Source organism: Rhamphochromis sp. 'chilingali' (assembly GCF_963969265.1).
Source record: "Rhamphochromis sp. 'chilingali' genome assembly, chromosome: 16".
Lineage (NCBI taxonomy): Eukaryota > Metazoa > Chordata > Actinopteri > Cichliformes > Cichlidae > Rhamphochromis > Rhamphochromis sp. 'chilingali'.
The window spans coordinates 10,919,141-10,936,318 of NC_137943.1; the positions used below are offsets into that span (position 1 = coordinate 10,919,141).

The following is a 17,178-nucleotide window of genomic DNA, read 5'->3' on the forward strand; positions in this document are numbered from 1 at the left end:
AGAAGCATGTCTATCATTGTGTTGCATCACCTGTTCTTAAGGAAATATTCTCCTTTATTTCTGAATGTGTGAATGTTTTCAGCGGGCGAGAGGTCTGCGGTCAGGTCAGGTCATCTCCTGGACACTGTTTAGACGGCATCATGCTGCTGAATCAATTCATAAGAATTCCTGATTAACACTGATGTGTACTATTTATTCCAACCATTACTCTTTTTGTGCCACCTGAATCATCATACTTTAATTCGGTCATTATTTCAGAATTACTCATCATTACCTTCTGTGTCTGTGTCCCCTCAAGTAAAGTGAAGCATGACATTTGTATCATTTTAATCAGGAGAGACACATGAAAAAAAGGTGATGAGCGATATCGATTTATGTTAATTATGAACCGATAATTACCCAATGATTCACTAATGTAATATCCTCCAGCTGGTTACTTAGTAAATAATCATTACCGGCTATAACGTCCCGGGTCAGGCGTTATTAGGGAAGCGCTGATGAATGACTAATTAACCGTCCTGCCCATTTGTATTTCACTCCTCCCTCGTTCTCTGGTCACCAAGTTTTTGTGTCGTTTATTGCAAAGTTTGACTGTAAATTCAATGTTGGCTGTTAAGCCATCTTAACTAATTCTCTCCTTCAGTGACAGATGGTGAGGTTTTTTCTAAACAGATGGTTTCTGTTACTAAATCAAATGCAGGATTCATGTAATCATCAATTAAACACAAGTACTATACAGTCTAATGTTTACTTACTACAGTGTAATGTTTCTGTATAAAATGCTATCCTTTAATGACTGAAAAAGACTTCTTGTATTTAGTAAAAGTAATATCCTGAGAATAATATCAGCTAAAGTACCAAAAGATGTAAATTAACTGTGAGATGTGGGATGAAAAAAAATGCTTCCAAATGAAAATGCAGAGTACACAGTCGTGCCAGTGTAGGAGTCTACTCTTTGGCCAGTGGATAGTTTTATCTGTGACCTGGTTTCCTTGCATTTTAATTATGCTTCCATCTCCATGCACTCACAAGCAGAGGGATTTCACTGATAACGGTCTGTTTGTAGTGCACCGATCGTGGCCGCAATGTGCTTCACAGACCATTGGCCAAATAATTCAACGTAATTAGACTTGCGTCATGCAAAGACGAACAGGAGGGAAGAACTTTTTAGAGATTGTGTGTTCTTTTGCAGACAGGATGAGATGCAGAGAGGACTGGAGAAAGGGAACGAATGAGTCATGAAACATTCAGACCTGACAATACTTCTGACAGAGACATGGGGAGAGAGGATGGCAAGAACGCAGGTGGCATTTCATTTTTTTCTTTTTCTTTTCTTTTTTACCATAAATAGTCTAAATGAAAACATGATAATGTGTAATTACAGATACAATAACGCAGAATGGGATGAATGTGACTCGCATTCTCCAACGTGACAAAGAACAGATCGGGACTCAGAGGAGAGCTTTCTGCACAGCAATAATGTTTAATTAGGCCTTGTATTGATTTACAGCTGACATAACAACTGCTATAGGAATGAACATTACCACAGATACTTTGCAAAAGAATTTTTGTATTATTACTGTTCATGCATTTTATTTATGCTGTCTGTTTGGAGGACATATTGGGCTGCGAGGTAGCACATTGAGCAGGTTACTGACCTTTGCATCAGAAGACTCGGCAAGAAACCTTCTTACCATAACGTCCTTGAGCTTGACACCGAATCCCTACCTGCTCCAGGACTAGCGGCCTGTAGCTGACTCTGACCTCTGACCTTCCCACAGAGGTAAGTAAGTGAATAAAAAACATTTTTTTTAAAATCTCCTCGCCTTCAGGCGTTAAACACTATCTCCTTTTTGCCCCTGCATGAGTAAGATAGCAGCGCCAGGAAAAAACTGATTTGGTAAGAAGTAGGAACGTTCAATCAGAATTAAATATGTGAGAGATTAGCATTCATTTAAAAACAGCTAAAGTGTGTCTGTCTGTGGAGGCTAAATTGAAACGCATTAGTATTCATACCTAAAGTTAAAAAAAATGACAGACAAATACAAAAAAAAATATCTGGCTACAACCAGTCCAACTTAGTGGTGTTACATTATCATTCTAGGAAGGCACATGAATATGTTATTTTTACATAAAAAGCAAATGGTACATGTAGGACGGCAGAGGACTGCACAAACTGACGGTCCAGCAGAAAAACTCTTCGCAACTTCAATCTGAGTCACAGCATGAGTCTGTTCTCTCATCGTCAGGCAGTCAAACATGTATTACATTTCTAGCCATGGAGATGTGCTGAGGTCGCATGTGAAATATCAAACATCTGACTGCAAGGATTTAGTAGTCCAGCAGTGTCCAGGCATGCTCCAGCATCTGTCATGGCTGAAATAGGAAGGCATCCTCTTCATCCAACCAAAGCAAGCCCTGCCATTTGTTGCTCCTCTCTCCGGCTTAATCAGTGAAGCAAAATGCTCTCAGTTAATTGATTAAAATGATCTCTGTCTCTTAGGAGCAATGTCATCAGCATCCTTGTAATTTGTGTGTCCCTGCCAGAATTTGCTTTAGGTCTGATTTCATTAGCGCCCTATGTAACAGTTTGGAGTCAGGTTAACGCCACGGCATCCTGAGGTGAGAAAACCCTGTTCTGTTTACGTACACTGACAGAAAGTACGTGACAAAAGTACTGAGAGGTCACCCCATTTATGCATTTTCTCATTTTTCAATACAAAAGGTTGATCTGATTACGACGACAGGCTCGCAGATGGAGACTCTCCTCAGGAGTAAATGTTTATTGATCAAGAAAGACTTGGGCATGTAAATTCTGATTTGTATGTGCGTGTTGTCTGCAGTGTAGCTGCAGAGCAGAATCCATCACTATTGGCATGTGGACCTGATTACTGGAGATTACTGGAGAGACTCTGAAAGTCTCATAGACCTATGATAAAGAACTCTGTCCGGGCCTCTTTACAACCGCATCACTCAGAGTGTCTGCACAAAGGAACAGTGCATAGCAAAAAAATAAATAAATAAAAAAATCTTACATTCAGCACAATTGCCTTAATTCAGCTCTATGCTGGCACAGTTTCTTGTATCTGGACTGCAGGAATACATTTAACGCCCTCAGTAAAAAGGATGGCCACAGAATATTTTTAACAAAGAAAATCAGCTTGAATTGGGGTGGGGGGGTGGAGGGGTATTTAAATTTAAAATCACATTAAAAGATTAATGGCTTCAAAATGTGTTGCCGTAAACAAAACAGATGTAATATTTATGGGGCGGCAAGTGTGGTGGAAAGTGACTTGCATTTGATTGTCATTTGAAATGGTAGAAGGATTCAGCAGAGACTTGTTGGTGAGAGTAGGTGGGATGATCCATTTTGATTTCAAGCACCACACCGGCAAAAGAGAAAAAGAATATATAATGTGAAAAACAATCACTCCTGCAGCGTGTATGATAATCGGGATGAGGTTAGCATTTTGCAGCTGCAGGCAGAAAAACCCCGTCTGACTAAGTTCCTGGTGCACGAATATTACATCTTTTATGTGTCATGTGATAAACGGTAACTTCTTCAGTATATCTACCAAGTGTGTAGCAATTTTATGTTTTTTATATAAAACAAAATGTTAGACTTTTACATGTTGTGATGATGCTCAGCTGGTTTTATTTTGATTCCCCAACACATCATGGGGAGGCAGCACTGAGTCTGCTTTGACAGTCAAAGCTCTTTATGTTGCGCTCATGTGCAAACTGGATGCAAGATGATGGCCTGTGTTGGCTAGCAGGTAAACAGATGCCCGTCCAGTGGCCAACAGATAGGTGGGTGTACATTTTTTTAAAAGACTGACTTTGGGTAACATAGTAATTATTTCCTTTTGTTTGAGAAATAACTTTACTGAACATGATCTGATCATACAGACACAGACACAAGTGCTTTTAATCACGTGAGGGTTATAGCTTCATATTACTTAAAAGTCAGCAAAATGGTGATGAAGTCATGATGTAAAACTTCCAAGCTGGTTCAAATTAATTTTATGAAAGACTTACAGTAATGTTTAAGAAAAAAAGCGAAAACATTACCAGGTAAAATCCTCATTTAGATGCTGTTTCAGGCAAACATTCTGAATTTCATGCTGAGAAATTTCCCTGACCACAGCCGCTTCATGTTAAGCTACGTAGTGTCAAACTTTTTTCTCACTTCTGTACATTCCCCTTTTACTTACCGAGGCAAGCCAGTGATTTGCGCTGAAACGCAGTACGCCTTTCATCTGTGAAGAGCGCACCTGTATGACTCACTACAGGAAAATTATGTCACCAGATCAGAGCGCTGTTCCTGTGTACGGCCTCTGTTGCCTTTGCAGCTAATTTCCCGGAAACTCACAACGTTCTTGTAAAGTCTAATAAGGGAGATCCCACGCCTTCATAAAGCTGTGAACTGCGCAGACTTATGAAAGTGTTTTAAAATGGACAGCGTGACTTTATCCTGTGAGTCTATATCACAGCGACTTAGAGCAGATAAAAACAGATCAACAAAATCTGAGCGCACAACTGATCTTATTATTTAGACTAAAAAGCATTTATGAGTTGATAAGGATCCCTACAATCTGCTCATACACAAGCTGTAAAGCTAAAAAATATAAACAGCATTCTGTAATAGTGAATTAACTGAATAATGTGACATATGAACGTGCAGCCCATTATTTTATAAATCTTGAACCTTTGACCCCAACTGTAAGAGGAAAGAGTTCAAACCTTTACTTTAATATGTCACATGTCTGTACTTTGGAGGACACTGTATATTTAAATAAGACCCCTGAGGCGCCTTATTAGATCCAGCAACTGAAACTAACATGTTCATGTGAATTGTCCCATCTGTAAAGTGGCTAATGGCCTGGACAAGTTGGTTCCAGAGGCACTATCAAGTGGGTCGCATGGACCACGTCTGTGTGAATTTAATTAAACTCGTGAGACAAGACAGGTTCAGTTTTGCCCGTCAGGTTATATATATATAACCTGTGACTCTTTGTTCTGCATTCACTGCACAAGCAACCCTGCCACCCAGCAGGAGTGATTAGTGCAGCAAAGCCATCTGCACAACTGCAAGCGCAAAGCTGAACAGCACCTCAGCTGCGTATTGGATTCAGTTTTCTGCAGTGGTGGGCAAATGCTCTTGTTCCACACCGCACACAGGCGCCAACCATAAGAAGGCTGACTATTACTCAGTAATCGGTATTAAATAACATACTGGATGGGAGTGGCGGGGAATTGCAAATAATGACTGATTTACAATTTAGATTCAGCTGCAGGCCGGCTCATGTTTAACCCACACAGTAACCAAGGGAACCCGCTAACTTAGTCGTTAGTGACCCACATAGGAAAGAAGACGTGTATGTTTTTATTAGGTACATCTGTACAGCCTATCTGATGCATTTTTTTAATATATCATAAAGCCTACTTGCATTATGCTTGTTATCTTTACTTCAGACACTGTTACTGAGATGGTTATTTAATAGTTATATTAGAGTGAGGTGTTAATGGTCTTCTTAAGCCTTTCATCTATATAAACATGTAAGAGCGACAGACAAAAAAGAAAAAGAAAGCTCTTTCATTTTTATGTAATCAAATGTAACACCACCTTTACATGTGGGTCACCTGATGTGTAAAATAAGTTACCATGTGAATGTACCATATGTACAATTATTGAACTGGATCTAAGCCTGGATCTAGGTGCTCCCTGTGTGAAGGGGGAAGCTGATGATGACTTTCCTGCTAGGGGAATTGTAGACTTAATGCCTATAGGAGGATTTGGCCAGTGAGTGTAGCAGCAGACTTCATTTATGAGGAAAAGGGGGAAATCTGTCTCATTTAAATACATTGTTGAACAAAAGCTTTAATAGTGGAATAATGCACATTCTGCACTTTTGTTCCATATCTGGAAGTACAAAAAGGTTTAAGCACAAGGAAAGATTGTGGTATCGGCAAGGAAAATATATGCAACTAACTACGCTTTCCTTAGTTATTATCAGATATAAATCAGATTGTGAGGTGCTCAATATTGCTCAGTATCAACAAGGCTGCATTTGTTCTCAGCCTAAATGTCTTTAGCTTAAAATTTCTACATAATCATTCATAATCTCATTCAAAAAATCTACTCTGTTTTGTGTAACCAGGGCCGCCAACACCAGAGGGCAAATTAAACTCATGGTTCTCTAGTGATTTTGTATAGCTAATGTAAAGGTGCTTCCTTGTCTGCTAACAATGAAATGGCTGAAAGCTGCTGTGCGGTGGGATACAATATTACAGATGCTACAAAGATTGAGATAGCTTCGGAAAAATAAAGCTGGCCTCAAACCTGCATTCTGTCTGAAGACCAGCAAAAAGACTGGATTATAAAGAAGTCTACAAAACAGCTCTCTAGCTTGATCACTGTAAACACTTTCCTGATGAGTTTATGGGCTCAGGCACTTTTTTGTTTATGATCATTTGTGACATTAGCCACTCGCTCATTGGCTAACAACCTATTCAGTCACAAGCCACTGGCCAATAACTGAGCGGTTTTACAGTCAGACCGGCCTCTACTTGTCACATCGGTTACCGTTTTTTGCAACAAAGGCAGAGATGGCAAAATCGCTCATCTTCATATCAGAACTACAAAAACAAGCATGTGGCATCACAGTAGCTACCTCCATCTGTTATATGGTCTATGCACATTTACCAACAGCCAACAAGGTGGAAGTAACTTTAGTATTTTACCCTGTGTGTTTTACATGGTGCAGAAAACTTTTATTATTCTATAGTTTACATATTTTTATTTACTTTTTATTTGCATGTTTTTATTTTGAAAGTTTAGTGTTAACTTCCGATCCATATCTCTCCAGTTAAGACAACGATCTATACCTACTCAATGACCTGCTATAAAAATGCAGGGAGACACAGCAGAGCAGAGAAACCAACAGAAATATATGGCTGCAAATATTACTTAGAGCTCCTGTGAGCAAACCATGCTGTTTGTCTGTTTTATAAAATACTCAAGCACTGCAGGCAGATAGCCAGAAGCGATCGGGTCCTTGTGAAGTGCAACAAGAACGGTAAAAGAACGACTGGCAGACAGGTGGAACTCGGTTTCAGTCGTTCTTCTGCATGGCACGTCAGAGTGGGAAGTGTTAGAGTATTTTAGAACTTGTTTGTACTTGTTTTTGTGCCTAGTCTGGCTTTTATGTAGTAAATTCTTTTTTTAATTACTAATCAGTCACCCCTCTTCCTTTATATTCAGGGGCATAATTTCCAGGGGGGTTAGGGGGGTTATTACCCCTCCCATAATCAGACCCAACGAATATAACCCCCCAACCCAATAAAATTATGAATTATCTTGCATAAATAGGCTGTAGATTCTCTTAACTCATTTCAGGTATTACCAGCAAAATAGTTGCATGTTTAATCATCTAGGAATTTATTTATTTAGACAGAGATCTTGACCCCCCCCCCAATGTTCAGCACAAAGTTATGCCGATGTTTATGTTCTCCACCCGATTAAAAAAGTCCTCATTCAAAATGTAGAATTCATTTTTGTTTGCATTATTGTTTTGTTTTTTCCTTTTTTTAAAATTATTTTTTAAGCTGCAAATAGGAATGTGGTTAGCAGTGTAGCTAATGTAGCTTGCAACATTAGCTAGCTAACAGCTAATAACAATTGGAGCTAAAAATTCCTTTGATGTAAATGAATCTAGTATTTTTAACCTGCTAGAGGCATTTTGTCACAGTTTTATCTCAGGGCCAAGTATTTAAACCTCTAGTGTGCGTGCTTTTCAGATTATGACATGTTGAGCTCTGTGCTGGTGAAATATGAGTTTTGAATTCCATAAAATGAAACTTGGCTCTTATCTTTTTGTGAATGATTAATGAAATAATGAGTGGCTAGCACAATTCTGATATCACAAATGGGAAAGAAGAATAATGATTCAAAACTGATGTCATTAAACAGAATGTTTTATATGGTAGATGATGAAAAGAAGTGGAAAGTCTTCAGTCATCTGTCCTGGATTGACATATTGTACCCTTGTAGAAAAGATCAAGGCCTGGCCTCTCCTCTCCAATGAGCACCCAAATGTCTCTTTTCCTCATTCTTGCATGCCCTATTTTTGGATAAAAGCAATTCCAGTGAGGCATATTGTTATGAAAATAGGAGCATGACGAGAATGTTGAAAATAATTTTCAAGCCTTAGCACCATTGTTGTGTTTGTTGTGCTTGTTTGCGGTCTGTAAGGGGGTTCCTGCTGATTCACTGAAGTCCGTTATACTCTGACACGTCTGTTGATTCATTTTGTTGTCTGACTTCGCTTTGTTTTCAGCCAATGTAGAGACACAAAGTACAGACTGAACTTGACGTGAAAAGGCGCTTTCAGGCAGGAAGTAACAACACCCCTTCTTCCCCCCTCACCCATGTCAGCACTTTGCAGTTTCGGTTCAATCGCTTCCCTTTTTACCAAGCATCCAAAATGCACTCTTAAATGTCCATTTGCATATCATCATTGTCCACACATGCACAGCTCTGTATGTTTGCACTGCAGCACAAAAACAACAGGTGGGGGGAGACTCTTGCGGTGTTGGGTGTACGTATGAATTTTGCCAAATATACCTCAACCAGACATCACGTGGTTTCATATCAGTTTCGCCGCTGTGAGCCGATAATGTTATTTGTTTAGTTCGGTGATACTTTAAACACTTCTTCTCTGACAAGAAATACAGAAGCGCAGTCTTCCCCCTGTTTATTAACAGATCACTGCATGAAATAACTGCTACAATACTCCGGTGAACCAGTTACATAATTACAACTGTAAATAGGAATATTATTTCAAAATGATCAAATGAAACAGTTCTAATCTTTTGTCTCCAGCTGGCAGCAGAATCTTCTTGGCTCAGTGTGTGTATTGATTTTGTTGGTTCTCTCATCTGGTATGTTGACAAGAGGCAAATACATACAGAGAAGCTAAATGACAGCTATTTAATTTGGTTTCAGTGATTGTGCAGGCTGCTGTTACCTGAAGAGAAAGGATGCTGCAGGTTCTATTTATAGGACTCATATGCATTTCCAGAAATTGTGTCTTTCATTCAACAGGTTTTCTGTTGTTGTTTTAGTTGTTTTGGGGTTGTTGTTTTTTTAATGTGAGAATAGAAAAAGGTTTTGATATAGCTTGGTGCAAGTTTCAAGGGTTTTACAAATAGACTGTGTTTACCATTGTGTTCCTTTGATTTCTTTCTAGGCTGGATAGTTAAACCTTAACTACAAACCAAGTATCAAGGTTGAATGTGCCTTTATTGCAACTTTATGCAGGGGCAGAGCTAACCGGTGGCTAGCGACTGAAATTTGGCTACCGCTTTGGTCAACCTACACCACCAATGCTGAAACATGTTAGGGGGTTTGCACCCACCACAGAGCTGCTAGCAGAAAGGCTGAACACAGAATATGGGGGAGATCAACAGGATGTAAACAATGCCACTTTTGCCAATTTGCTGCTGTGGTTTCTGCGAAATGCTGACAAAGTCATCACAGACATGTGATTTTCATCACACCAGAAGGAAAACAAAGCCAAAAGCATGATCACGGCCGGCCCCTGTGACTGATGTGTAGTGAGTAGTCATGACTTTGGGGTGTCACTGTTGCCGGTGGTATCAGTAAATTCTGGGTTGTAGAGGCTCTTGAGAAGATTTATCGCGTCACTTGTGCAGGAGGAGCTGAGTCTACTTTTCTGCTCGACAGATGTGCAGTTTACATCTGCAAATTTTGTGGTCTATCAGAACTTGTCCGGGGTCCACAGTTCCCGCTAACTGTCAGCTGTAATTGACATTTGGAAGCTGGAAGCGCTTTGATATCTTTGTACAGCCTTGCCGATCAAGTAGCTGCAGTTTAGACCCTCAGACAGCTACTTAGAGGGGCCCACGATGGGTGGGAGATAAGGTTAGAGGATTTATCAGCTCTGAACCTGTTATTGACTGACAACTTCAGAAGGCTTGTTCATTTTCCAATTACGTTTAATTAGGACCTTGTTCTTTCCTTTCAACTTCTGTTCAAACTAAAGAAACACATACGCATTTTATTATTCATTACATTGTATTCTTTCCAGCACTGCAGTGTCTGGCCTTGCTGGCGGTACAAGTGGAATCACAGAACAAGTGACCTCTTTTATAATTCACACTCTTAAACGTTTTCTATGTGTTCAAGGTTGATATTATTCATGCAATGTCGAACACGTAATCAAACACGAGACAGTATAAACACAGATATTCAAATTGATATTGATATTCGGACAACATCAGAGTTTTTCTTAAATATTGGGTCCAAATTGCTTAAGTGCAACACGTCACAGTGTGAAAACGATTGTTACAAAAAATCAAGACAAAAATATCACCTCAAGTCAAAACAAACAGAACTAATGAATGATACAAGTGAACGTAATGAACATAATCACAGGTGTCTTTTTCAAGTTTCCTAGTAAATAGTTACAGCAGGATGTTGAACCCAGAGGGGTTTTCTATATCACAGATCAAGCTGATGGCAGTAAGCTGTTATACCGTTACAGGAAGTAGAGCGAGCATGGGAAATGAAACGCGAGCGCCGTTTATAAAAGACGAGGTGGTTCAACGAGTGATGGGTTAAACATTTTTCAGAGAGTTATTTGTGGCCTGCTGCTTTGCACGCCACAGACAGCATGGAGACGCTTCTTCTTCTATTTCCTCAATTCAGCTACATGCCCCCAAAGGAGGAAGCATATTTCAAAATGTTTGGTCCAGTAGGCTTACAGACACCAAAGATGAAGGACGACAGTAGCAGGTTGGTGTGTGATTTTCCGTCATTTTTAAATGTTTACCTGTTTTCTGAAGTTGAATATTTTCAGGGGGCTTTAGCAATTTCTAACAGCTATTACAAGAAATTGGAGCAGTACAACTTTAATCAACCAGAAATAGATTCAGCAAGCGTTTTTGTACAAAGAAGAAATATTTTAATCTGTAATATTCACGACATGTCTCCGTACCTTGTAGATTTGCCTTTTCTGTGCTGCTCAAAGCTGCTATAGCTGACACCATATAAGGCTGTTGAACTTAAAAGCTGCCGTCTTCCCTCATAAGGGTCTCCACGCTTTTCTTAAAAAACACGTCAGCTTATGTGACTGAACTTGCAATCTGTACTATGCTGCAGAGCTGTTGTGCAATTCATATTGTGCCATGAAAGCCACTTCAGAAAGTGTGCCTTTAAGGAGAAAAGTTTGCTGCAATTGTAAGTGCACCTTCTGGTCTTTTATATTTGTTCTCCCTTGTTTGCAGGCAGAAAGACAAAGAGAGGAAGAGTCGGCTTAGCCTTTTTCTCACCAAGTCAGGCTCTCACGAAAACGTCAGTCCCAGTAAAAAGACAGCTACGACACCCAGCAAGTGAGAAAGAAAAAAAAAAATCCATTAACTTCTCATGCAGGCCGTGGTATTTTGCACAAGCGTTATCCCTTTTTAACCTCAGATTTCTGTACCCTCCATGACTCATTACACACTCACAGATAAATGACATCTAGTACGTCTCTGTGAGAATCCAAGACATTTTTTTTTTTTGCTGCATCATTAGAGGAGAGCTGACCGCATCTCTGATTTGTTTCACAGCATCTCAACGGAGGCAGCTTTGCAATGGAGCGACTCCTTTGAAGAACTACTAAAGCACTCAGGTCAGATTAATGCCTGAAACTTTTCAAAAATGTTGTGTCGAATTGCCGTCTAAAACCGTTTCTTGTGCTGTCAAACGCTTTGCTTCATTTGAATTGTAAACTGTAACACAGTGTTCGAAGCGCTAAATAGTTAATGGGGAGTGCTGTGAGAGTTTCACTACATCTTTTAATGTTTGTTAACACAGATAGTAATACAGAAACTGTGCAACTTCCTCCCCTCGTCACAGATGCCGCACAGAAACACTGTGACCTGCTGTCGTTTTGGCACGGTTAACAGATCCATGTAATAACATCCACACTTTTGAGCACACTCACACATATTATGGTTAAGCTGTTTCGGGATAGTTAAACTGACTATAGAGCTGAGACTCATAGATTATGAAGTTTTGGCAGGTTTCCACAACACACTGAAATGTGGAAGCTACATGTCCTTAAACAGCTGTAGTTACAGGAGCGTGACTAACAGTGTTTCTCTGTTTCTCTGTTTCTGTTTCTTTACATCAGATGGGGTGGAAACCTTCTCTCAGTTCCTCAGGACAGAGTTCAGTGAAGAAAACATTGAGTTCTGGTTGGCCTGTGAAGAATACAAGACCACTGATTCTGAGACAAAGCTGCTGTCCAAAGCCAAATATATTTATACAATTTTTATTGAATCCGATGCCCCTAAAGAGGTATGACATATGCCTTTTTTTACATCACAAACGGCATGGATGTTGTGTTGCTAAGCTGGGCTTCAAAAGCTTAACCCCCCCTGGAGTGCAGTTTACCGTTTTTCTTGGCTTATTTGTCAGTGAGGGCTGTTGACAACTTGAAATATTTATATTATCGTAATAAAAAAATAACAGTAGATGAATTCTAAAGTGCTGTGTAGACAGGAGCCCGCAGCAACTTGACCTTTGCGAACAATCATTAGGAGCAGCAGCTCGTCGAGGTCATGTGTTTAGCGCTTACACGGCTGCAAAGCAGGTTGAGTTATTTCTGTGCGAGACAGTTGTGGTTTAAAAGGTTTCCACTCACTTTGCAAAGATGATGCGACCACCATCTGATATGCTTTCAGGGCCCATAGCATATTTGACCGTTAAAGAGTTCTGCGTCTGGTTTGAGGTTTTCACATTCCTCTGCAAGAGTGGAGAGAGCATCTCCCACACACTTTCAGTCTAAGATGAGTGCATATGTAAATCTGAAAGAGGGTTTTCAGAGCAGCGCTGCAGTGGCATTATTGCACACAAGTACACAGCTCGAGCGATTTGAAGGGAGAAACAAATGTAAATGAATGCAACCTTCAATACTGATGGTAGACGATAGCGTAGTTTCACACGCATGCATATTTATTTTGAAAGCTGCTGGTAGTTTTTCAAAGGAAAGTATCTTAAGAATATTTCAGTCTATAAAGGGCATAAATATGGTTTTGCCGCCAGTAATTAAACATTAAAAAGCCAGTCACGAGAGTAGGAGGCAGAAAATTAACCTCTATCTGTGATGATATCTAAGAAACTGATGTGTGTCAGTGACTGTTTAAACTCAGATTATCTAGAGTTGAAATATAGTGTCAACAAAAACACGCACGGGGAAAGAAAACTCACGCTCTGAGCGCAGTTATGAATAACTCACATTTTGGCTTTGGAAAGCGATCCATTAATGTCAAGGTGAGGTTTGACATTCTTAACCTTTTTTAAAAGATCCTCAAAAGCAGGCACAGCAGAATTATTTTCTCTTAAGAAGAGCATCTTGACATTCTGAAATTGACTTTTATTTGGTGTCGCGTGTGTGTGTAACCTTCTGAAACATCGAGATGTGGAGTTTCTCCATTGTTGTAAACGACTCCACGCAGCGCTCACTGCGGGTTTCGGGGTTTCCCCTCTCTTATCAGTAACTTGCATATCTACTCAGGCCTTTGTCTAACCCACTGTCTGCCCCTGCTGCAAACCTACGCAAAAATCCCAAACTCGGGTTGAAATGTACGTGGGCAAGTGTAGAGTTAACATGTGTCCCTATTTTTCATTCAGATCAACATTGACTATCACACCAAGACGGCCATCCAGAACAACATGGCAAAGCCCACAACGAGCTGTTTTGAAGCAGCTCAGATAAAAGTCTACAGCCTGATGAAAAAGGACTCCTACCCCAGGTTCCTGCAATCTGACATTTATCTGCGACTCACCAGGAGGAAAGGGCCCGGAGCCACCATGTTTCGCAGAAGGTCACGCTCCTGTGTATTCAACGACAGAGGGGAGGCCACGACCGAACCCTCAGCCTGGTAGCTTGGAGGAGCAGTAGCTCACTCTGTGCGATGGATTAATTATTATATTGCAGCACAACTGCTGAAATATAAAGTGTGGTGCGGAAGTTTATTATTTTCCACAGGTTTGCTTCTGCAGAGTGCATTATTTTTTTATAACCACCGTTGCCACAGTGGATTACTCCACATGCACAGCACTGTGACAGCATGCCAGCAATAGTAATCTGAATAACATTTTGGGAAGTACATTTGTTTGCTTTCTTGAATGCACAGACTGCTACAAATCTTAAACGCGTGTGCGGTAAATGCGTGGCTACAGCTAGAAGCTGGCTAGTTTAGCTTAGCATAAAGGCCGTTAACAGGAGATTATAGGCACAGAAGCTCTGTTTCAGAGTCACAAAATTCAAGCGCAGTTCCTCTAAAGCTAATTTTGAAAGCTTTAAGCTTTATATGTTAACAGTTCATTCTGTGGAGAGAAAAAAAGATAGTATTTAAAGAAGTTTCACTTCATTCTGAGTCTTTGTGATGGGATACGCTAACGGGCTGCGGGCGGTAGCTTTATGTCATGCAGATAGGAGAGTTCACAGGATTAACCTTCAGCTACAAGAATAATCTCAAAGGTTACGTCACAGCCATGTGGTTATCTGAAAATAATGGACGCCCCCTGGTCAATCAGAATTGAATATTCTCAGTGGCCATTGTATGAAACCAGGTTACTCCGCAGCATCTGTGGATTGATCTATTATCCATTCTTTTCCTCAGAGGCGCTTTACTTGTGGATTCAATCTTTATTGATGATTTTTAGATATATATTTTTTAAATCTCACAAAACTTGAATGACAATGTGATAGCTAGCTGGAGACAGAATCTCAGATGAGACGCCTCCTCCCCACTGACAGTATCCAGCCAGCCGTACAGGCAGCCACACTGAGGCAGCCCTCGTGACTTCAGACTGGGTATACTTCATTTGGTTTGTTTTCCGATCCAACAACAGCACCTTAAAACACCATTAATGCAGTCAATGCAGCATACGAGCCAATTTGAATGTGTCTCATTAAAAGGAATTCATGAATTTATCCTTCTATCGCACTGCCCACCTGTCTCAATACTAACTTGCAGTGACAGCCTGCTGCAAAAGTACAGAAACCTTTTGTTTTTTTACAGATCTCTTATTTCTGCTGTTAATCAAAGACTCATTTTTTTCACACCAAGAAAATGTATCTGTGCTATTTGAATACTAATATTATAAATTATGATTGCCTTTTTTTCCGTTTGCTACCACCTAATAATTTATGTATTATTCATATGTCATCATACGTGTTGACTTGCTGTAAATGATGTGGAGTAACTCAAATAAACACTTTCTTATAAAGCACTTTTAATGAGGCCTTCAGTGGCATTAATTACTCTGAATGACCGCATCTAAATGTGAAAAATCGAGCTGTAGCGTGTGCATATTACACTAGTGGGGGAAATTGTGATCTTGTGTAGCTCCCTATTCCAAATCACTGAAAAATTAACAGTCCGTATCAGGTCCCACCACTCTAGCACGAAATTATTCATGTTACTGTATATGTATGCACAAGCTATACTTCTTGTAAAGACAAATGTGTATTAATTCAGAATTGTTGCCCCTGAACTCTTGAATATGCATGCAGGGGCAGGGATAGCTCAGTAGGTAAAGTGGTCGCCCCATGATCGGAAGGTCGGCGGTTCGAATCCACTTAACGGCTACCCTGAGGTACCCCTGAGCAAGGTACCGTCCCTACACACTGCTCCCCGGGCACCTGCTTAGTGGGCTGCCCACTGCTTCACTGAGTGAATGGGTCAAATGCAGAGAAAAACAAGTAATTTCCCCATGGGGATCAATAAAGTATCCATTATTATTATTATTATTAGACAGACTACATCTAAGTACTTAAAGCGGTACATACACACATAGTGCTGGTTTAGCTCATTAACACAGATGTCAAGGATTCAAGAATGCTTTAAAGGGATAAAGTCAATCTCAGCCCAAGTACCTGTCACTCTATAAAACCTGTGCAGAATACCTCACATTTCCCATTAATTATGCATCCATCTAGATGGCAGCAGCAGCAGCATGCATACACTGCAGTTCCTGCTGTCTTCTCATACCAATAGTCAAAGAAGGAGTGTGGGGTGTGGGATTTATTGTAATGGTCTTTTAACAAAGGTAGTAGCTCTGCTGCCCTCCCAAATACATCACAGCATAAGATTAGTTGCCCGCTAAGACTTTGCTGGCAGATTCCGTGTTTCTTTCCCCATTGGCATTTAAATTCGAAGCTCTGTCTATGCTAAAAAGCCTCTAAAGTCACCCACAAGTTAAAGATGTATTGTGGAACTGCTGAAGGGAAACAAAAGAGTAAGAAAGCAGTTTGCCTGGAGATATGAGGCTTGTAAAACACAATGAATACCAGTCTAAGAGGAGTTTAAAATGAAAAAGATGTGTTATAAGGTGGCTAACAGTGGATTTTACAGACACTTTCTCCAGTATGTTTTTGTTTTAAAAGATTACTCAATGTAGACCGAAGAGCGTCAGCAGTTTATGTACCTGCCGGGCTCTTGTCTCCTTTTTGAGAACAAGTTTGTCCCGTCTCCGGAGCCTGTGTGGCTCAAATTTAGCAAGAGATTTGCTGACACCCAGGCTCACATATTGAGTTGCGAAATCTTCCCCCGTTAGAAATCCATTTGCACTTGATGTGGTTGACCTGCAAAGATATTGACACACTTCAGTATATTTCACTGCAAACAGAGGGCCATGTCGAGTTTAAAAATCTTGAGGTGAGAGTTTGTATTTTGTATTAAACCTCCACTGAAGTAACAGAAGCAGCGAGGCACCCATTTATGCTGGGAAAAATCAGCACTGCTGATTCTTAAAGTGGCTCCATGTTTATCAGTGGACTGGGGGCAGGTTTCTGGAGGAAGTAGCCTAAATCGTTTTTAGGAATAATGTCAGACTGAAGGCAAAATGAAACATTGAAACACACGTTGTCAAAAAACATGTCAGTTGCATAAGATCTATAGGAGCAGGCTGAAATAAGTAGCAACTGTACGTATAAGTGGGAATGTAACATTTAACAATTAATAAAAGAAAAATACATAACATGTTTCACCAAGGACAAGTCGATGCTCTGTCAAGATTTTTACTGTTGTTTATAGAACAGTTACATTTGAAGGTACATGAGCAAGAAAGAAAGGCAGAAAGCCTGCTGCTGTCTTTTA

General features: G+C 40.1%; 1 protein-coding gene across 1 annotated transcript; it reads left to right on the top strand.

The window, feature by feature from the left end:
- Positions 1-10,667: 10,667 nt before the first annotated feature.
- rgs18 (regulator of G protein signaling 18) lies at positions 10,668-15,274 on the top strand. Its single transcript, XM_080861664.1, has 5 exons — positions 10,668-10,819; positions 11,311-11,415; positions 11,635-11,696; positions 12,201-12,367; positions 13,703-15,274. Exons 1-5 carry the CDS (start codon positions 10,698-10,700, stop codon positions 13,955-13,957), a joined length of 711 nt encoding a protein of 236 aa, XP_080717790.1. The 5' UTR covers positions 10,668-10,697; the 3' UTR covers positions 13,958-15,274.
- Positions 15,275-17,178: the final 1,904 nt, after the last annotated feature.

Bases quoted from the DNA above. Each gene is read 5' to 3' on its own strand.
- rgs18 (XM_080861664.1), top strand. From the start codon at position 10,698: ATGGAGACGCTTCTTCTTCTATTTCCTCAATTCAGCTACATGCCCCCA. The intron at 11,416-11,634 runs GTGAGAAAGAAA...TTTGTTTCACAG, and splicing joins ACAGCTACGACACCCAGCAA to CATCTCAACGGAGGCAGCTT. The intron at 11,697-12,200 runs GTCAGATTAATG...TCTTTACATCAG, and splicing joins AGAACTACTAAAGCACTCAG to ATGGGGTGGAAACCTTCTCT.